Below are 21,998 nucleotides of genomic sequence, written 5' to 3' on the forward strand. Positions count from 1 at the left end.
TGCCAACCTAGCAGTTCGAAAGCACCCCCGGGTGCAAGTAGATAAATAGAGACCGCTTACTGGCGGGAAGGTAAATGGCGTTTCCGTGTGTTGCGCTGGCTCACCAGATGCAGCTTTGTCACGCTGGCCACGTGACCCGGAAGTGTCTCCGGACAGCGCTGGCCCCCGGCTTCTTGAGTGAGATGGGCGCACCAACCCCAGAGTCTTTCAAGACTGGCCCGTACGGGCAGGGGTACCTTTACCTTTACCTAGCTTCTCAGTGCCACACTGACTTTTGCGGAGGAAAAGTTGACGTATTGCCATGGACTCTCTAAACCCGGAAAATGACCCTGCAATCTAGCACTGATGGCTAGCGATCATTCGCTTATTTACGTCACAAGATTTACATGTGGCTTGGTTGTAACAAACACATAAATAACCTCAAAGCAGTTATCATTAAAATCTATGGCACAAAGTAAATGGGCTGTAACTGGCAAGAGTATAGAGGACTGACAAATTACCCACCGAACCCAGGTTTTGTTGTTCTCAGGTATTTTCTGACATCTGCAGTTCACATGGCACAGTAGTAGTTTCACCTACTACTTTGGAAATTGTCCCAGGTCCCCCTGCAGACTTTATCTACAGTACAGGCTTAACAGTCATTGTCAGACTGCTAAACTTGAATGCAAGAGAAGATAATTTCCAGATTTGCAGATAATTCCCAAATCTGCAGATGGAAGGGAAGGAGTTCCATCTCAGGGACATTCTCTCAGGGACATTCCAGGGTTTTGTTGTATTTGTTTTTGCAAATGAACTCAGAATCCTAGTCCTAACAACCAGAGATTCCCCAATCCCCAACTTTCCCAGACATTTTAGATAGCCACATCGGCATGTTAGCATGGATAGTATTTCTTCAGAATCAGAATGACGATCACAATACTAATGGTACTACTTTTATTTCTGTATCAGGAGGAGCATAGCCAGGATACAATCAACATTATTGCCGTACATAAGCACAATGTTTCACAGGCATGTGTGTACCATCTTGTTGGCTGCATACGTGTAGCAAGCATTCATATAATCCAAAAGGCAAACAATAACTATTTACAACCTATATCCTTAGGAAAGTTAAAGCCACTTACATATGCTCCCTTCCATCTTATCCAAGCACTAAACTCCTGACTATTAAGTTTTATTTCTGAAGTCACTTGAACGCCAGTTTACAATCCAGTCACACTGAAGTACACACCTTAAACCACTTCAGCCCCCATTCTGTAGGGGTACTGTTGTGGTCAGAAGGTTCTCTTTATCAAAACAGTTGGATCTTATGACCCTTGTCTTAAGATTGGAGTCAACGAATGCCGCTTTTGAATGGTTAGATGGATTAATGAATGTGACGGCTTTGGTCTGCCCAACACATGTCTTTGGACTGAGAGTGATTACTGGTGATCATGTGGTTACATATCTGTACCTGGCCTGTGGGGGGTTTGTTTTTACTGCTCAGCAGAAGGGTACAAAACAACACTGGGGTGAATGAGTCACCCTGGGGTGAATAAGTGTCAACAAATGAATACAGATTATGGTTGACAAGTCATAATTTATGATGTAGGCATTTTCACGTCAACTGTAACCCCCTTCATGCCTCATATGGCTGAAGTGTGGATGACCCCATGGACCTTACCCCACCCAGTCTGTCATGACCTGGCAACTGACACCATTGTCCTCCACGTTTAGCAAAATACTTCAGCGCCAGGGATCCTTCTGAATCCCTTGCACAAGTTAGAACACTGGTGAATCCGATGCTCTAAATCACACGGGCAGCCTAAAAGTGTACAGGAAGGTCCCTAAGGTTGGCTCTGCCATTAGGCAGAGTGGAGCGATTGCCTCAGGCAGATACTAGGTGGTGGAGACAAGCAGCAAGGTGTTGGGAGGACAGAGCTGTGTGTGCCACAATATTGCCCTGTGTCCCTGTAGGTGAGCCCTCTGCCCTCAGATGCACTGTTCTACCTGCTGGCAGTGTTGCAGTAAGGTTCAGTCGGCAGTCTGCTTGGCTTCTGTATGAGGAATAGGGGAATGGGGGGGCATCTTGTCTTTCACCTTAGGTAGCATGTCTTGAGCTGGCTCTCCCCCATCACACAATAATGAGGGAAGAACAACAGAAGAGGCTTGTTTTGTCTTGCAAAATTGCATGAGGAATTCTGCCGCATTTCTCTACCTGATTAGAAATGTGAGGAAGTGTGGGTCAAACTCTCGCCGCTTGGCAGGACAAAACAGACACCAATTAAATATGCACCATGGCAAGTTTTCACATAGTAAGTCATTTGTATCCATCCTGTATCCACCATACAGCTACAGCCTGTATCTGCTCAGGTAATCAGTTACAGGCATGGTAGCCACAGGAATGTTGTGTGTGTTGGCCTCCAATCGGTAGGAAACTGGCTGTGTTCATCATGTACCAGGTTCAACTTTTGACTCCCCAGTGCAAAGGTTTGAAAAAATATTTGCAGGGGCATAGTTAAAACTGCTTCTTCTGTACAGTGGCAAATGCATTTACCCAACTTGCCACAGGACAAGCATGAAGGCAAGCAATATTTTTCTTATAGCTACTTTTCACCCAGGTGACCATATATTTTACATATATAAAACTTCAAAAGGCACGCTAACACATATCTTAAGACACTGGTGCTAAGATTTTGTGTCATTAAAAAGAAATTTCAGAAGTAACATTTATATATGCTGTTCTGCAAAATGTTTAGGACTGATATGCAATGTCTTTTAGGTGCCGATACTTCAGTTTAACTGATAGTCTTGAAAACTGGCAAGATGCTTTGTGACTGGAAAGGAAGAATAAGCATTGTAACATTTACAGTATTATTTCCATTTGGTCTATGTTTCAAAACGATCCTGAAATATGCCTATTGCTCAAAGATAATGAAAATATATTTATATATACTTTTCATAAGATAGCAGCAGAAATACAGTTAAAAAAATAAAATCTAAAAAAGAAAATGTCTCCTAATTCTCCCAGCACTAGCTTCCTAATACTCTGCAAATAATCTAGAACAAAATCATTGCTGTGATTTGATTCTCAAATGATTATATTTAAACTTTTGTCCAGTCTTTATTCCTCTAAGTAGGTCTGAAGAAGGAACACTTGTGGAAATTAATAGAAAGGGTCTTTGTTGGTTTCATTAGAACTACGGATGTCTCTTGTCAGTAGCTTCCTTTGTCTAATTTGTTTCCTTATGTCCCATGCAACAAGTGTTTTTGTTAAGAACTATTTTTCTATATTTCAATGAGCTTGAAAACAGTACTGTAATTTTAATCAAAACATTTCTTCGATCCTTTTAAGGTAATGTTTTATTTTCTTTTGCTGGAAAGAAGGCAATGTGTTTTCTAATTCTCCCCTGCCTAGAAAAGTGTTTCATCACATTTTTAGGTATGCTTGAATTTTGAAGGAAAAGAAACCATCTTAATTTTATGCCTCTTCAGGAACGCTTTGGGTTGGAGCTTTCCCTTTCTCTAGCAGTATCAATTCAGTTCTTGCAGAAGATGAAACAATGGGTGTGGTCTCTGAGGTTTCACTCTCTGCGACTGTTTCATTAGGTGGCAAGGATTCTTGTGCATCAAAAAAAGTTTCTGATTTTTCTGTTGGACTTTCCTCATCCTGAGGTTTTTCTTCTTTTGGATCTGTCTCTTCTACTTTATCAGTTTCCCTTCCCTTTTTTGTTGGAGATGAAAAACCTAACTTAGGGAATCTAAACCACCCAGCTTTTTCAGTTTGTTTGGCAGTGTCACTGTCTGATGTGGATGGGGCATCGACTTGTGTCTCTTCTTGAAATGGTTTTTGAACTTCAGGTTTGGAATCTGTGCCTGTGTCATCAACAGAGGAAGAAAACCCAAGACTTGGAAGCCAAAATTTAAACCTGCCAGAAGATCTCTTACTATCAGATTTTTCCTTTGGATCTGTTGTTGACTCTTCTTCAGCCCTTGCAACTTCAGTTTCTTCGGTAATTTCTACAGCAGATTCAGGCATCATTGAACTGTCTGCAAACTCATCGGAAGATTGTACTTCAACTGCAAATGCTTTCAGCTTTGTCAGCTTAGTAGTAGAAGATGCTTCTTCAGTAAGTTCTTGGCCTTTGTCTGATACTTTCAGTTCAGCAAAGCTGGTCTTTTGTGTTGTTTCTCTTGCCTTTTCACCTGAAGGTTGGTGATCTTTACTCTCAAACATTTCATTCGTATATTCTGTAGAAGACAGTTTGACTGGCATATCCAAGTTCACAAGTGATTCCTGAATTTTCACTTTTAAAAGAGAAAACCCATAGGTGGCAGTTTGAACTTCTGATGGAGGAATCTCTGATTCTCTCACTATCTGAGTTGAGAAAGATTCCTGACTTTCAGAATCACAGGAGTCAAACGCAGATTTACCTTGTAGCTGTTTTCCGTTTCCTTCAAAGTATGGTCCTTCAATGTGCAGTGATGAACTTTGAATAAATGTCTCAGTAGATGGGAGTTTACACTCAAGTTGTGTTGTCTGAATATCTGGTTCTGTCAGTGTTGTAATTTTAGCTACTGATTTTTGGACTTTACCGTTCATGGTGTCTATTTTTTCTGTAGGAAATTTAATGTTGAATTCCACTGGCCTCTGTATGAGTGTTGTTGTCTCCTCAAAAGAACGATCTGTAGATGGCAGTTTAGTTTCCACTTGTGTTCTTTGGATGTCAGACAATGTTGTAATTCTGACTGTTGATTTCTGGATATTACAACCAATGTCTTCTACCTTCTTATCGAGGAATGTAGTTCTGAATTCTTGTTGAGGGGCACCATCACCATCTGTATCAGTAGCAGCACATTTCATGTGTGTTGTGTCTTCTGAAGTCAACACTTGTCCTTCAGCTACAGATGTGCTGTATGTGAACTTGGGTATTTTAAGTTTGTGAATATGGAAATTTATCTCTGAATCTTCAAAAACTTGTTTGCCCGTGGTGTCTCCTGGTTTCTCTGCAAAGTCGAGTTTTCTACTTTTCATGTCAACAAACTCTTCTGCTTTTTGAGTCTGGATTCCAAATATCTGTCCTTCAGTTTTATCTAGTGACACCTCAGCCTCTGTTTTTGGTGGGTCAGCATCAACTTCTGCACTTTGTGATTTGGTACGTAAGCTGCCAAACTTTGGCATCTTGAATTTTGATGATTTTGTTTTACTCGAGCCATCTGTCCCTTCTGCTTTCACTTCTTCCACGGGCAAATCTTTTTCAAAGCCTTCTATTGGGTACTCTATTATTTCAAAGTCTTCATCAGTGACTGAAACATCCATTCTAACTTCTGGTGGTCTAACATCAGGCTCTTGCAAGTCAGATGTAGCATCATCAACTTTCTTGGTGGTTTTTGTGGTTGACCATCCAAAAGAACTGAACTTTGGCATTTTGAATATGCTTTCTTTTCCTTGAATATCCTTTTTGGGTGATTTTATTTGGCTCTCCTTTTCAGCCTTTGCATCAGGGCTTTGCTCAGCGACGTTTGCCTCTGTAATGATAGCACCAACTTTTTCCTCTGTTCCAGCCACAGTAATTTTAGTGGCATGTGTCTCAGCCACTGTCATGTCAATATCCACATTTGGTACACTGATTTCTGATGTGGGGGCAGTGGATGAAGTTTTATGTACCTGTACAATCTGTCCTTCAGCACCATGCTTAACTACATCAGCATATGTTTTAGATCCCAGGGGACTTATTGTATCGTCAGCTTTTCCTGAGGCCTGTGAAAAACTGCCTTCCCCCATTAATAGGCCAGTTCTGAAGTCCTTTTCCTTCTGTATTGAAACTCCATCTTTTGTAATGTCCTCCTGAGGAAACATGACTTTGCCTTCTAAAATGTCCTGTCCAAAATACAATTCACTAACCACATGGGGAGACTGGGTTGCCAATTCAGGAGCTTTTATTTCTACTTCAGCAAGAGGACCTTTTCCTGTACTGCCATCTCCTTCAGCATCACCTTTTTTCCCCTTTGAAGATGATCGGCCAAATGAAGGCATCCTAAACTTTGGCATTTTAAACCAACCTGGAGACTCCTCAGTTTGACTCTCTCCAGACTTTGCTTCATGTTCTCCTTGCTCTTTTGCATCCTGCTCAGCAGGGCTGCGAACAGATATGCCAGATACTTCGATGTCAACTCCGGGCATTTGTATTTCTCCAGCTGACACCTTTATTTCTGCATCAGCGGGTTCAGCTTTTACTTCCAAGGTTGGAGCTTCTCCGCAAAGTCTCTCAAAGTCTTTTGTTGCTTGTAGATGAGAAACTTCAGTTTCCATTTCGGGTAAGGCGACCCCAGTTTCTGGCAATTTTCCTTCTGGAACTGAAATTCCAAACTTTGGCATTTGGAGTTTTAGCATTCTAATTGTGCCCTCTGCAACATCAATTTTCATACTTCCACTATCCACATTGATTTCACTTTCAGATCCTATTTCTGCACTTTTCAGTTCAACTGAACTATCTGTGGTGGGCTCCTTAATATCAACTTTAATATCGGTATCTACTTGGGGAGCTTTGATTTCCACTTTTGATGTGCCCTTTGGCATTTTTATGCATATTTCGGTTTCTTCTTCTTTCTGTGTGGTAAAACTGCTCTCTATATCAGGTATGTGTACCAAAGCCCCATCTCTTTCCACAGTAATATCTGCCTCCACTTTTGGCAGGCTACCCTGCGATTTCGGTAGCTTTGGCCTGTGAAGGGAGATTTTGGGCATATTAAAATGTGGCCTTTTCATCTGACCTTTTTTTGTAGCTATTTCAGCATCTAGCTCCATGTGGACTTCTTGGTCTTCTGACAGAACTGCTGTTAGTTCTGCATCTGTATCATCTGATAAGATAGTCAATTTAGGTTCTTCCAGAGGTTCCTTTGCAGTAGTTTTAAGACTTGCTTCCTTTTTAGGTGACCAATTAAATGATGGCAATTTGAATTTTGGCATTTTGAAATGCCCTTCTTTTTCTTCTGCATCTATACTTCCAGTCTTTATATCTCCCTCAAATTTAGCATCTTTTGCTGTAGCAACCAAATCTTGAGCCTCCGTCTCTGGCTGTGCCACAGAAAGACCCACTGATGGTAATTTTATGTCTATTGCTGGAATCTTCACATCAGCTCTAGGGATTGGGGGCATTTTAATTTTCCCTTCGGGGCCGGTTTTTCCTGAACCAGCTAAGTCACCTTCTCCTTCAAGTGTTGGAGCCTCTACTGCAATATCTGCAATATCTGCAGTCGTTTTCAACTGAGGAACTTTTGCATCTTCAGATGGTAAACTAATCTCGGTGTCTGGAGTTTTTCCTTTAGAGAATGAGATTCCAAACTTAGGCCTTTGGAATTTAGGCCTTTTCATCTTCCCATCCATTCCTTCAGTTTTTATCTCTGTTCCATCTACAGAGATATCAGTGGACGGTCCTTCAACTCCTACTTCTAGGCCTTTCACCACAGGGACTTTAATTTCTGCCATTGTTTTACTAACATTATCACCAACATCAAGTGATTTTAATTCTGCTTCAGAAAGACTGGCATCAGGTATAGGAAGTTTGACATCACTTTCAGGTAAGCTGATTTCCATGTCCATTTTTGGAACTTTAAGTTCTGGTTTGGAAAGTTCTAGGCTTGGAAGCTTAACTTCGGGCATTTTAATGCCTTTTCTAGAATCACTACCACTGATATCTGTATCCCGCATTTGTAGTGACATCTTTCCTTCATCCTCTATCGTAGATACTGTCATGTCAGCATGCAGCTGTGGTACAGATATTTCTGCTTTATGACTTTTCATTTTTGGAAGGGATATCTTTGGCATGCTAAAATGAGGCCTTCTGATTTTGGTTTTCTCGCTGTCTTTATCAAAAGATATATGTCCCTCTAGGTCTTCAATGTGGACTTCACCTTCCTCTACAGTGAGTGTTAATTCAGATTCAATATCACCTGTTGGAACTGGAACTGAGGGATCTTCTAAATTTGCATAAATATCAGTAGAAACACTTGCTTCTTTCTTTGGAGACCAGCTAAATGATGGAAGCTTGAATTTTGGCATTTTAAATTTGCTTTCTTTTTCAACAATTTCTTTTTCATAGCTTTCACGTTTAATATTTTTGCCTTCTGAATCTGGTCCTTGGATGTCAGCATCTGATTTTGGAACAGAAATATCCACAGATGGAAAAGTGGTCTCCTCGTCTGCACCTTTCGCTTTGGGAAGCGAAATTCCAAATTTGGGTGCTTGGAGCTTTGGCATCTTAAATTTACTGTCTAGGCCCTCCATCTTTGCCTCAGCACCATCCAGAGTAATCTCAGCAGAAGGTACCTCTATTTGTAGGTCTGCAGCTCTCAGTTCCAAGGAAGTCTCCCCCTTTGGAATATTCACATCAGGTGCGGAGAACTTGATATCTGCTGAAATGTCCCCTGCCTTCATCTCAGGCTTGGTTACACTGACGTCCGGAAGAGCAATGTCAACCTTGGGTGCGCTGACGTCCACATCAACTTTGGGACCTTTGATCTCTGGTTTGGAGAAACCCATGCTCGGCATCTTGAACTTTGGCATGTGTATTTTCATCCCGCCACCATCAATACTGCCTTCTGCATCAGGCACCTTAACAGAGACCTCTGCCTCTGGAACTTCCACTTTTGCTTTGGGAAGGGAGATGTCTGCTTCAACCTTTGGCAGCGAGACTCCCACTTGAGGAGTCTTCAGCTTGGGAACTTTGACACTTGGCATTTTGACAACAGGCTTTTTGATTTTGCCCTTCTCAGCGACCTCCAACTCCACACTAGGCGCCTTTATTTCAGCTCCAGGCAATTTCCCTTCAGTCTCGATGCCCACAGAGGGCAGGGTCACTTCCCCTTTGAGTTCTGGTTTGGAAACATCCACTTCCACAGAAGGTAGGGTGATTTCTCCCTCTACAGCGGCTTTCCCCTTGGGAAGTGACATTCCAAACTTGGGCATTTGGAATTTTGGCATCTTAAATTTACTGTCCGTGCCCTCCAGCTTCGCTTCAACTCCACCTAGAGTGACATCTGCTGATGGTGCCTCAACGTTTAGGTCTGGAGCCTTCAGTTCCAAGGAAGCCTCTCCTTCTGGAAACTTCATGTCAGGTGCTGAAAGGCTGGTGACTGCTGAAATGTCGCCTGCTTTGATCTCAGGCTTGGTTACACTGACGTCTGGAAGAGCAATGTCAACCTTGGGTGCGCTGATGTTCACATCGACTTTCGGACCTTTGATCTCTGGTTTGGAGAAACCCATGCTGGGCATCTTGAACTTTGGCATGTGTACTTTCATCCCACCACTCTCAATGCTGCCTTCTGCATCAGGCACTTTAACAGAGACCTCTGCCTCTGGAATTTCCACTTTTGCTTTGGGAACAGAGATGTCTGCCTCAACCTTGGGCAGTGAGACTCCCACTTGAGGAGTCTTCATTTTGGGAACCTTGACGCTTGGCATTTTGACATCAGGCATTTTGATCTTGCCCTTCTCAGTGACTTCCAACTCAACACTAGGTGCCTTCATTTCAGCTCCGGGCAATTTCACGTCAGTCTCGATGCCCACAGAGGGTAGGGTCACTTCCCCTTTCAGTTCTGGTTTTGAGATATCCACTTCCACAGAAGGTAAGGTGATTTCTCCCTCTACAGCGGCTTTCCCCTTGGGAAGTGACATTCCAAACTTGGGCATTTGGAATTTTGGCATCTTAAATTTAGTGTCCGTGCCCTCCAGCTTCGCTTCAACTCCACCTAGAGTAACATCTGCTGATGGTGCCTCAACGTTTAGGTCTGGAGCCTTCAGTTCCAAGGAAGTCTCTCCTTTTGGAAACTTCATGTCAGGTGCTGGAAGGCTGATGTCTGCTGAAATGTCGCCTGCTTTGATCTCAGGCTTGGTTACACTGACGTCTGGAAGATCAATGTCAACTTTGGGTGCGCTGATGTCCACATCGACATTCGGAAATTTGATTTCTGGTTTGGAGAAACCTATGCTGGGCATCTTGAACTTTGGCATGTGTATTTTCATTCCGCCACCCTCGATGCTGCCTTCTGCATCAGGCACTTTAACAGAGACCTCTGCCTCTGGAATTTCCACTTTTGCTTTGGGAACAGAGATGTCTGCTTCAACCTTCGGCAGCAAGACTCCCACCTGAGGAGTCTTCAGATCAGGGACCTTCATACTTGGCATTTTGACGTCAGGCATTTTGATTTTGCCCTTCTCAGAGACCTCCAACTCCACACTTGGTGCCTTCATTTCAGCTCTGGGCAATTTCACATCAGTCTCGATGCCCAACGAGGGCAGGGTCACTTCCCCTTTCAGTTCTGGTTTTGAGATATCCACTTCCACAGGTAAGGTGATTTCTCCCTCTGCAGTGGCTTTCCTCTTGGGAAGTGACATTCCAAACTTGGGCATTTGGAATTTTGGCATCTTAAATTTAGTGTCAGTGCCCTCCAGCTTCGCTTCAACTCCACAAGGAGCGACATCTGCTGATGGTGCCTCAACCTTCAAGTCTGGAGCCTTCAGTTCCAAGGAAGCTTCCCCCTTTGGAATCTTTATGTCAGGTGCTCTGAACTTCATGTCTGCTGAAATGTCACCTGCTTTGATTTCAGGCTTGGTTACACTGACGTCTGGAAGAGCAATGTCAACCTTTGGTACGCTGACGTCCACATCGACTTTAGGACCTTTGATCTCTGGTTTGGAGAATCCCATGCTGGGCATCTTGAACTTTGGCATGTGTATTTTCATCCCGCCACTCTTAATGCTACTTTCTGCATGAGGCACATTGACAGATGCGGAAGCCTCTGGATTCTCCATTGCTGCTGTGGGAAGAGAGATGTCTGCTTGGACTTTTGGCAGTGAGACTCCCACCTGAGGAGTCCTCATTTTGGGGACCTTGACGCTTGGCATTTTGACATCGGGCACTTTGATTTTTCCTTTCTCAGAGATCTCCAATTCCGCACTAGGTGCCCGTATTTCAGCTCCTTGCAATTTCAAATCTGTCTCAATGCTCATAGAGGGCAGGGTCACTTCGCCTTTCTGTTCTGGTATGGACACATCTACTTCCACAGAAGGTAGGGTGCCCATGCCATCTACACTGGCTTTACCTTTGGGAAATGAAATTCCAAACTTGGGCATTTGGAATTTAGGCCTTTTAAATTTACTGTCCATGCCTTCCACCTTTGTCTCAACACCTCCCAAATCAACATCAACTAGTGGTGCCTCAACCTTTACGTCTGGAGCCTTCAGTTCCAAGGAAGCCTCCCCTTTTGGAAACTGTACGTCAGGTGCTGTGAACTTCATGTCTGCTGAAATGTCTCCTGCTTTGATTTCAGGCTTGATTACACTGACGTCTGGAAGAGCAATGTCAACCTTGGGTGCGCTGACGTCCACATCGACTTTGGAACCTTTGATCTCTGGTTTGGAGAAACCCATGCTGGGCATCTTGAACTTTGGCATGTGTATTTTCATTCCGCCACCTTCGATGTTCCCTTCGGCATCAGGCACCTTAACAGAGACCTCTGCCTCTGGAATTTCCACTTTTGCTTTGGGAACAGAGATGTCTGCCTCAACCTTGGGCAGTGAGACTCCCACTTGAGGAGTCTTCATTTTGGGCATTTTGACATCGGGCATTTTGATTTTGCCCTTCTTAGCAACCTCCAACTCCACACTAGGTACCTTCATTTCAGCTCCGGGCAATTTCCCGTCAGTCTCAATGCCCACAGAGGGCAGGGTCACTTCCCCTTTCAGTTCTGGTTTGGAAACATCCACTTCCACAGAAGGTAACGTGATTTGTCCCTCTGCAACAGCTTTCCCCTTGGGAAGTGACATTCCAAACTTGGGCATATGGAATTTGGGCATCTTAAATTTACTGTCCGTACCCTCCAGCTTTGCTTCAACTCCACCTAGAGTGAAATCCGCTGATGGTGCCTCAACCTCAATGCTGCCTTCTGCTTCAGGCACCTTAACAGAGACCTCTGCCTCTGGAATTTCCACTTTTGCTTTGGGAAGGGAGATGTCCGCTTTAACCTGGGGCAGCGAGACTCCCACTTGAGGAGTCTTCATTTTGGGAACCTCGACGCTTGGCATTTTGACACCAGGCATTTTGATTTTGCCCTTCTCAGCGACCTCCAACTCCACACTAGGTGCCTTTATTTCAGCTCCGGGCAACTTCACATCAGTCTTGATGCCCACAGAGGGCAGGGTCACTTCCCCTTTCAGTTCTGGTTTGGAAACATCCACTTCCACAGAAGGTAAGGTGATTTCTCCCTCTGCAGTGGCATTCCCTTTGGGAAGTGACATTCCAAACTTGGGCATTTGGAATTTTGGCATCTTAAATTTAGTGTCGGTGCCCTCCAGCTTCGCTTCAACTCCACCTAGAGCGACATCTGCCGATGGTGCCTCAAGCTTTAGGTCTGGAGCCTTCAGTTCCAGGGAAGCCTCTCCTTTTGGAAACTTCACGTCAGGTGCTGAAAGGCTGATGTCTGCTGAAATGTCACCTGCTTTGATTTCAGGCTTGGTTACACTTACGTCCGGAAGAGAAATGTCAACCTTGGGGGCGCTGACGTCCACATCGACTTTGGGACCTTTGATTTCTGGTTTGGAGAAACCAATGCTGGGCATCTTGAACTTTGGCATGTGTATTTTCATCCCGCCACCCTCGATCCTGCCTTCTGCATGAGGCACCTTAACAGAGACCTCTGCCTCTGGAATTTCCACTTTTGCTTTGGGAACAGGGATGTCTGCTTCAACCTTCGGCAGCGAGACTCCCACCTGAGGAGTCTTCAGATCAGGGACCTTCATACTTGGCATTTTGACGTCAGGCATTTTGATTTTGCCCTTCTCAGAGACATCCAACTCCACACTTGGTGCCTTCATTTCACCTCCGGGAAATTTCATATCAGTCTCGATGCCCACAGAGGGCAGGGTCACTTCCCCTTTCAATTCTGGTTTTGAGATATCCACTTCCACAGGTAAGGTAATTTCTCCCTCTGCAGTGGCTTTCCCCTTGGGAAGTGACATTCCAAACTTCGGCATTTGGAGTTTTGGCATCTTAAATTTACTGTCCGTGCCCTCCACCTTCGCTTCAATGCCACCTACATCAATATCAGCCGATGGTGCCTCAAGCTTTAGGTCTGGAGCCTTCAGTTCCAAGGAGGCTTCCCCCTTTGGAATCTTTATGTCCGGTGCTGTGAACTTCATGTCTGCTGAAATGTCACCTGCTTTGATTTCAGGCTTGGTTACACTGACATCAGGAAGAGTAATGTCAACCTTGGGTGCGCTGACGTCCACATCGACTTTGGGACCTTTGATCTCTGGTTTGGGGAAACCCATGCTGGGCATCTTGAACTTTGGCATGTGTATTTTCATTCCGCCACCCTCGATGCTCCCTTCTGTATCAGGCACCTTAACAGAGACCTCTGCCTCTGGAATTTCCACTTTTGCTTTGGGAACAGAGATGTCTGCTTCAACCTTCGGCAGCGAGACTCCCACTTGAGGAGTCTTGAGATCAGGGACCTTCATACTTGGCATTTTGACGTCAGGCATTTTGATTTTGCCCTTCTCAGAGACATCCAACTCCACACTAGGTGCCTTCATTTCAGCTCCAGGCAATTTCACATCAGTCTTGATGCCCACAGAGGGCAGGGTCACTTCCCCTTTCAGTTCTGGTTTTGAGATATCCACTTCCAAAGAAGGTAAGGTAATTTCTCTCTCTGCAGTGGCTTTCCCCTTGGGAAGTGACATTCCAAACTTCGGCATTTGGAATTTTGGCATCTTAAATTTAGTGTCGGTGCCCTCCAGCTTCGCTTCAACTCCACCTAGAGCGACATCTGCCGATGGTGCCTCAAGCTTTAGGTCTGGAGCCTTCAGTTCCAGGGAAGCCTCTCCTTTTGGAAACTTCACGTCAGGTGCTGAAAGGCTGATGTCTGCTGAAATGTCACCTGCTTTGATCTCAGGCTTGGTTACACTTACGTCCGGAAGAGAAATGTCAACCTTGGGGGCGCTGACGTCCACATCGACTTTGGGACCTTTGATCTCTGGTTTGGAGAAACCCATGCTGGGCATCTTGAACTTTGGCATGTGTATTTTCATTCCGGCACCCTCGATGCTGCCTTCTGTATCAGGCACCTTAACAGAGACCTCTGCCTCTGGAATTTCCACTTTTGCTTTGGGAACAGAGATGTCTGCCTCAACCTTGGGCAGTGAGACTCCCACTTGAGGAGTCTTCATTTTGGGCATTTTGACATCGGGCATTTTGATTTTGCCCTTCTTAGCAACCTCCAACTCCACACTAGGTACCTTCATTTCAGCTCCGGGCAATTTCCCGTCAGTCTCGATGCCCACAGAGGGCAGGGTGACTTCCCCTTTGAGTTCTGGTTTGGAGATATCCCCTTCCACAGAAGGTAAGGTGATTTCTCCCTCTGCAGTGGCTTTCCCCTTGGGAAGTGACATTCCGAACTTGAGCATATGGAATTTTGGCATCTTAAATTTACTGTCCGTACCCTCCAGCTTCGCTTCAACTCCACCTAGAGCGAATTCCGCTGATGGTGCCTCAACCTTTAGGTCTGGAGCCTTCAGTTCCAAGGAAGCCTCCCCCTTTGGAAACTGTACGTCAGTTCCTATGAACTTCATGTCTGCTGAAATGTCACCTACTTTGATCTCAGGCTTGGTTACACTGACATCTGGAAGAGCGATGTCAACCTTGGGTGCGCTGACGTCCACATCGACTTTTTGACCTTTGATCTCTGATTTGGATAATCCCATGCTGGGCATCTTGAACTTTGGCATGTGTATTTTCATCCCACCCCCCTCAATGCTGCCTTCTGCATCAGGCACCTTAACAGAGACCTCTGCTTCTGGAATTTCTACTTTTGCTTTGGGAACAGAGATGTCTGCTTCAACCTTCGGCAGCGAGACTCCCACCTGAGGAGTCTTCAGATCAGGGACCTTCATACTTGGCATTTTGACGGCAGGCATTTTGATTTTGCCCTTCTCAGCGACCTCCAACTCCACACTAGGCGCCTTTATTTCAGCTCCAGGCAATTTCCCTTCAGTCTCGATGCCCACAGAGGGCAGGGTCACTTCCCCTTTCAGTTCTGGTTTTGAGATATCCACTTCCACAGAAGGTAATGTAATTTCTCCCTCTGCAGTGGCTTTCCCCTTGGGAAGTGACATTCCAAACTTGGGCATTTGGAATTTTGGCATCTTAAATTTAGTGTCAGTGCCCTCCAGCTTCGCTTCAACTCCACCTAGAATGACATCTGCCGATGGTGCCTCAACGTTTAGGTCTGGAGCCTTCAGCTCCAAGGAAGCCTCTCCTTTTGGAAACTTCACGTCAGGTGCTGAAAGGCTGATGTCTGCTGAAATGTCACCTGCTTTCATTTCAGGCTTGGTTATACTGACATCAGGAAGAGTAATGTCAACCTTGGGCGCGCTGACGTCCACATCGACTTTGGGACCTTTGATTTCTGGTTTGGAGAATCCCATGCTGGGCATCTTGAACTTTGGCATGTGTACTTTCATTCCGCTACCCTCAATGCTGCCTTCTACATCAGGCACCTTAACAGAGACCTCTGCTTCTGGAATTTCCACTTTTGCTTTGGGAACAGAGATGTCTGCCTCAACCTTGGGCAGCGAGACTCCCACTTCAGGGCTTTTTATTTTTGGTACCTTGACGCTTGGCATTTTGACATCAGGCATTTTGATTTTGCCCTTCTCAGCGACCTCCAACTCCACACTAGGTGCCTTTATTTCAGCTCGGGGCAATTTCCCATCAGTCTTGATGCCCACAGAGGGCAGGGTCACTTCCCCTTTCAGTTCTGGTTTTGAGATATCCACTTCCACAGAAGGTAAGGTAATTTCTCCCTCTGCAGTGGCTTTCCCCTTGGGAAGTGACATTCCAAACTTGGGCATTTGGAATTTTGGCATCTTAAATTTACTGTCCGTACCCTCCAGCTTCGCTTCAACTCCACCTAGAGCGACATCTGCCGATGGTGCCTCAAGCATTAGGTCTGGAGCCTTCAGTTCCAAGGAAGCCTCTCCTTTTGGAAACTTCACGTCAGGTGCTGAAAGGCTGATGTCTGCTGAAATGTCACCTTCTTTGATTTCAGGCGTGGTTATACTGACATCAGGAAGAGTAATGTCAACCTTGGGTGCGCTGACGTCCACATCGAATTTGGGACCTTTGATTTCTGGTTTGGAGAATCCCATGCTGGGCATCTTGAACTTTGGCATGTGTATTTTCATTCCGCCACCCTCAGTGCTGCCTTCTGCATCAGGCACCTTAACAGAGACCTCTGCTTCTGGAATTTCCACTTTTGCTTTGGGAACAGAGATGTCTCCCTCAACCTTAGGCAGCGATACTCCCACTTGAGGAGTCTTCAGCTTGGGAACCTTGACGCTTGGCATTTTGACATCAGGCATTTTGATTTTGCCCTTCTCAGTGACCTCCAACTCCACACTAGGTGCCTTCATTTCAGCTCCAGGCAATTTCACATCGGTCTCGATGCCCACAGAGGGCAGGGTCACTTCCCCTTTCAGTTCTGGTTTGGAGATATCCACTTCCACAGAAGGTAAGGTGATTTCTCCCTCTGCAGCGGCTTTCCCCTTGGGAAGTGACATTCCAAACTTGGGCATTTGGAGTTTTGGCATCTTAAATTTACTGTCCGTGCCCTCCACCTTCGCTTCAATGCCACCTACATCAATATCAGCCGATGGTGCCTCAACCTTCAAGTCTGGAGCCTTCAGTTCCAAGGAAGCTTCTCCCTTTGGAATCTTCACGTCGGGTGCTGTGAACTTGATATCTGCTGAAATGTCACCTGCTTTGATTTCAGGCTTGGTTACACTGACATCAGGAAGAGTGATGTCAACCTTGGGTGCGCTGACGTCCACATCGACTTTGGGACCTTTGATCTCTGGTTTGGAGAAACCCATGCTGGGCATCTTGATCTTTGGAATGTGTATTTTCATCCCGCCACCATCAATTCTGCCTTCTGCATCAGGCACCTTAACAGACACCTCTGCCTCTGGAATTTCCACTTTTGCTTTAGGAACAGAGATGTCTGCCTCAACCTTGGGCAGTGAGACTCCCACTTGATGAGTCTTCATTTTGGGCATTTTGACTTCAGGCGTTTTGATTTTGCCCTTCTCAGCGACCTCCAACTCCACACTTGGAGCCTTCATTTCAGCTCCAGGCAATTTCCCGTCAGTCTCGATGCCCACAGAGGGCAGGGTCACTTCCCCTTTCAGTTCTGGTTTTGAGATATCCACTTCCACAGAAGGTAAGGTAATTTCTCCCTCTGCAGTGGCTTTCCCCTTGGGAAGTGACATTCCAAACTTCGGCATTTGGAGTTTTGGCATCTTAAATTTACTGTCTGTACCCTCTAGCTTCGCTTCACCTCCACCTAGAGCGACATCTGCCGATGGTGCCTCAAGCTTTAGGTCTGGAGCCTTCAGTTCCAAGGAAGCCTCTCCTTTTGGAAATTTCACGTCAGGTGCTGAAAGGCTGATGTCTGCTGAAATGTCACCTGCTTTCATTTCAGGTTTGGTTATACTGACATCAGGAGGAGCAATGTCAACCTTGGTTGCGCTGACGTCCACATCGACTTTGGGACCTTTGATTTCTGGTTTGGGGAAACCCATGCTCGGCATCTTGACCTTTGGCATGTGTATTTTCATTCCGCCACCCTCAGTGCTGCCTTCTGCATCAGGCACCTTAATAGAGACCTCTGCTTCTGGAATTTCCACTTTTGCTTTGGGAACAGAGATGTCTGCCTCAACCTTGGGCAGCGATACTCCCACTTGAGGAGTCTTCAGCTTGGGAACCTTGACGCTTGGCATTTTGACACCAGGCATTTTGATTTTGCCCTTCTCAGCGACCTCCAACTCCACACTAGGTACCTTCATTTCAGCTCGGGGCAATTTCCTTTCAGTCTCGATGCCCACAGAGGTCAGTGTCACTTCCCCTTTCAGTTCTGGTTTGGAAACATCCACTTCCACAGAAGGTAAGGTGATTTCTCCCTCTGCAGCGTCTTTCCCTGTGGGAAGTGACCTTCCAAACTTGGGCATTTGGAGTTTTGGCATCTTAAATTTACTGTCCGTACTATCCAGCTTCGCTTCAACTGCACCTAGAGCGACATCCGCCGATGGTGCCTCCACCTTAAAGTCTGGAGCCTTCAGTTCCAAGGAAGCTTCCCCCTTTGGAATCTTTATGTCAGGTGCTGTGAACTTGATATCTGCTGAAATGTCACCTGCTTTGATCTCAGGCTTGGTTACACTGACATCAGGAAGAGTGATGTCAACCTTGGGTGCGCTGACGTCCACATCGACTTTGGGACCTTTGATTTCTGGTTTGGAGAATCCCATGCTGGGCATCTTGAACTTTGGCATGAGTATTTTCATCCCACCCCCCTCAATGCTGCCTTCTACATCAGGCACCTTAACAGAGACCTCTGCTTCTGGAATTTCCACTTTTGCTTTGGGAACAGAGATGTCTGCCTCAACCTCTGGCAGCGAGACTCCCACTTGAGGAGTCTTTATTTTCGGAACCTTGACGCTTGGCATTTTGACACCAGGCATTTTGATTTTGCCCTTCTCAGCGACCTCCAACTCCACACTAGGTACCTTCATTTCAGCTCGGGGCAATTTCCTGTCAGTCTCGATGCCCACAGAGGGCAGGGCCACTTCCCCTTTCAGTTCTGGTTTGGAGATTTCCACGTCCACAGAAGGTAAGGTGATTTCTCCCTCTGCAGCATCTTTCCCTGTGGGAAGTGACATTCCAAACTTGGGCATTTGGAGTTTTGGCATCTTAAATTTAGTGTCCGTACTATCCAGCTTCGCTTCAACTGCACCTAGAGCGACATCTGCCGATGGTGCCTCCACCTTAAAGTCTGGAGCCTTCAGTTCCAAGGAAGCTTCCCCCTTTGGAATCTTTATGCCAGGTGCTGTGAACTTGATATCTGCTGAAATGTCACCTGCTTTGATCTCAGGCTTGGTTACACTGACATCAGGAAGAGCGATGTCAACCTTGGGTGCGCTGACGTCCACATCGACTTTGGGACCTTTGACCTCTGGTTTGGAGAAACCCATGCTGGGCATCTTGAACTTTGGCATGTGTATTTTCATTCCGCCACCCTCAATGCTGCCTTCTGCTTCAGGCACTTTAACAGAGACCTCTGCCTCTGGAATTTCCACTTTTGCTTTGGGAAGGGAGGTGTCGGCTTTGACCTGGGGCAGCGAGACTCCCACTTGAGGAGTCTTCATTTTGGGAACCTCGACGCTTGGCATTTTGACGTCAGGCATTTTTATTTTGCCCTTCTCAGCGACCTCCAACTCCACACTAGGTGCCTTCATTTCAGCTCCGGGCAATTTCACATCAGTCTCGATGCCCACAGAGGGCAGGGTCACTTCCCCTTTCAGTTCTGGTTTTGAGATATCCACTTCCACAGAAGGTAAGGCGATTTCTCCCTCTGCAGTGGCTTTCCCCTTGGGAAGTGACATTCCAAACTTGGGCATTTGGAATTTTGGCATCTTAAATTTAGTGTCCGTGCCCTCCAGCTTTGCTTCAACTCCACCTAGAGCGACATCTGCCGATGGTGCCTCAAGCTTTAGGTCTGGAGCCTTCAGTTCCAAGGAAGCCTCTCCCTTAGGAAACTGTACGTCAGGTGCTGTGAAGTTCATGTCTGCTGAAATGTCACCTGCTTTGACCTCAGGCTTGGTTACACTGACATCAGGAAGAGTAATGTCAACCTTGGGTGCGCTGACGTCCACATCGACTTTGGGACCTTTGATTTCTGGTTTGGAGAAACCCATGCTCGGCATCTTGAACTTTGGCATGTGTATTTTCATCCCTCCACTCTCGATTCTCCCTTCTGCATCAGGCACCTTAACAGAGACCTCTGCTTCTGGAATTTCCACTTTTGCTTTGGGAACAGAGATGTCTGCCTCAACCTCTGGCAGCGAGACTCCCACTTGAGGAGTCTTTATATTCGGAACCTTGACGCTTGGCATTTTGACACCAGGCATTTTGATTTTGCCCTTCTCAGCGACCTCGAACTCCACACTAGGTTCCTTCATTTCAGTTCTGGGCAATTTCCCATCAGTCTTGATGCCCACAGAGGGCAGGGTCACTTCCCCTTTCAGTTCTGGTTTGGAAACATCCACTTCCACAGAAGGTAAGGTAATTTCTCCCTCTGCAGTGGCTTTCCCTTTGGGAAGTGACATTCCAAACTTGGGCATTTGGAATTTTGGCATCTTAAATTTACTGTCCGTACTATCCAGCTTCGCTTCAATGCCACCTACATTAATATCAGCCGATGGTGCCTCAACCTTCAAGTCTGCAGCCTTCAGTTCCAAGGAAGCTTCCCCCTTTGGAATCTTTATGTCAGGTGCTGTGAACTTGATATCTGCTGAAATGTCACCTGCTTTGACTTCAGGCTTGGTTACACTGACATCAGGAAGAGTAATGTCAACCTTGGGTGCGCTGACGTCCACATCGACTTTGGGACCTTTGATTTCTGGTTTGGAGAAACCCATGCTGGGCATCTTGAACTTTGGCATGTGTATTTTCATCCCTCCACTCTCGATTCTCCCTTCTGCATCAGGCACCTTAACAGAGACCTCTGCCTCTGGAATTTCCACTTTTGCTTTGGGAACAGAGATGTCTGCCTCAACCTCTGGCAGCGAGACTCCCACTTGAGGAGTCTTTATTTTCGGAACCTTGACGCTTGGCATTTTGACATCAGGCATTTTGATTTTGCCCTTCTCAGCGACCTCCAACTCCACACTAGGTGCCTTCATTTCAGCTCCGGGCAATTTCACATCAGTCTCGATGCCCACAGAGGGCAGGGCCACTTCCCCTTTCAGTTCTGGTTTGGAGATTTCCACGTCCACAGAAGGTAAGGTGATTTCTCCCTCTGCAGCGTATTTCCCTGTGGGAAGTGACATTCCAAATTTGGGCATTTGGAGTTTTGGCATCTTAAATTTACTGTCCGTACTATCTAGCTTCGCTCCAACTGCACCTAGAGCGACATCCGCCGATGGTGCCTCCACCTTAAAGTCTGGAGCCTTCAGTTCCAAGGAAGCCTCCCCCTTTGGAAACTGTACGTCAGTTCCTATGAACTTCATGTCTGCTGAAATGTCACCTGCTTTGATCTCAGGCTTGGTTACACTGACATCTGGAAGAGCGATGTCAACCTTGGGTGCGCTGACGTCCACATCGACTTTGGGACCTTTGATCTCTGGTTTGGAGAAACCCATGCTGGGCATCTTGACCTTTGGCATGTGTATTTTCATTCCGCCACCCTCAATGCTGCCTTCTGCATCAGGCACTTTAACAGAGACCTCTGCCTCTGGAATTTCCACTTTTGCTTTGGGAAGGGAGATGTCCGCTTTAACCTGGGGCAGCGAGACTCCCACTTGAGGAGTCTTCATTTTGGGAACCTCGACGCTTGGCATTTTGACGTCAGGCATTTTTATTTTGCCCTTCTCAGCGACCTCCAACTCCACACTACGTGCCTTCATTTCAGCTCCGGGCAATTTCAAATCAGTCTCGATGCCCACAGAGGGCAGGGTCACTTCCCCTTTCAGTTCTGGTTTTGAGATATCCACTTCCACAGAAGGTAAGGTAATTTCTCCCTCTGCAGCGGCTTTCCCCTTGGGAAGTGACATTCCAAACTTCGGCATTTGGAGTTTTGGCATCTTAAATTTAGTGTCCGTGCCCTCCAGCTTCGCTTCAACTCCACAAGGAGCGACATCTGCCGATGGTGCCTCAAGCTTTAGGTCTGGAGCCTTCAGTTCCAAGGAAGCCTCTCCCTTAGGAAACTGTACGTCAGGTGCTGTGAAGTTCATGTCTGCTGAAATGTCACCTGCTTTGACCTCAGGCTTGGTTACACTGACATCAGGAAGAGTAATGTCAACCTTGGGTGCGCTGACGTCCACATCGACTTTGGGACCTTTGATTTCTGGTTTGGAGAAACCCATGCTCGGCATCTTGAACTTTGGCATGTGTATTTTCATCCCTCCACTC

At 46.0% G+C, this 21,998-nt stretch overlaps 1 protein-coding gene across 1 annotated transcript in view; it reads right to left on the reverse strand.

Annotated features, from left to right (window-relative positions):
• Positions 1 to 919: 919 nt before the first annotated feature.
• The window catches only part of AHNAK2 (AHNAK nucleoprotein 2), a 106,434-nt gene continuing 85,355 nt past the window's right edge, over positions 920 to 21,998 (reverse strand). Inside the window, exons 8-10 of the mRNA XM_079963686.1 lie at positions 11,920 to 21,726; positions 11,270 to 11,463; positions 920 to 8,380 (exon numbers count right to left, since the gene is read on the reverse strand). Coding sequence (XP_079819812.1) covers positions 3,458 to 8,380; positions 11,270 to 11,463; positions 11,920 to 21,726 — 14,924 coding nt within the window. The 3' untranslated portion in view covers positions 920 to 3,457. The remainder of the gene's footprint in view (positions 8,381 to 11,269; positions 11,464 to 11,919; positions 21,727 to 21,998) is intronic.

This window comes from Podarcis cretensis (assembly GCF_951804945.1).
Source record: "Podarcis cretensis genome assembly, chromosome: 1".
Taxonomy (NCBI): Eukaryota; Metazoa; Chordata; class Lepidosauria; order Squamata; family Lacertidae; genus Podarcis; species Podarcis cretensis.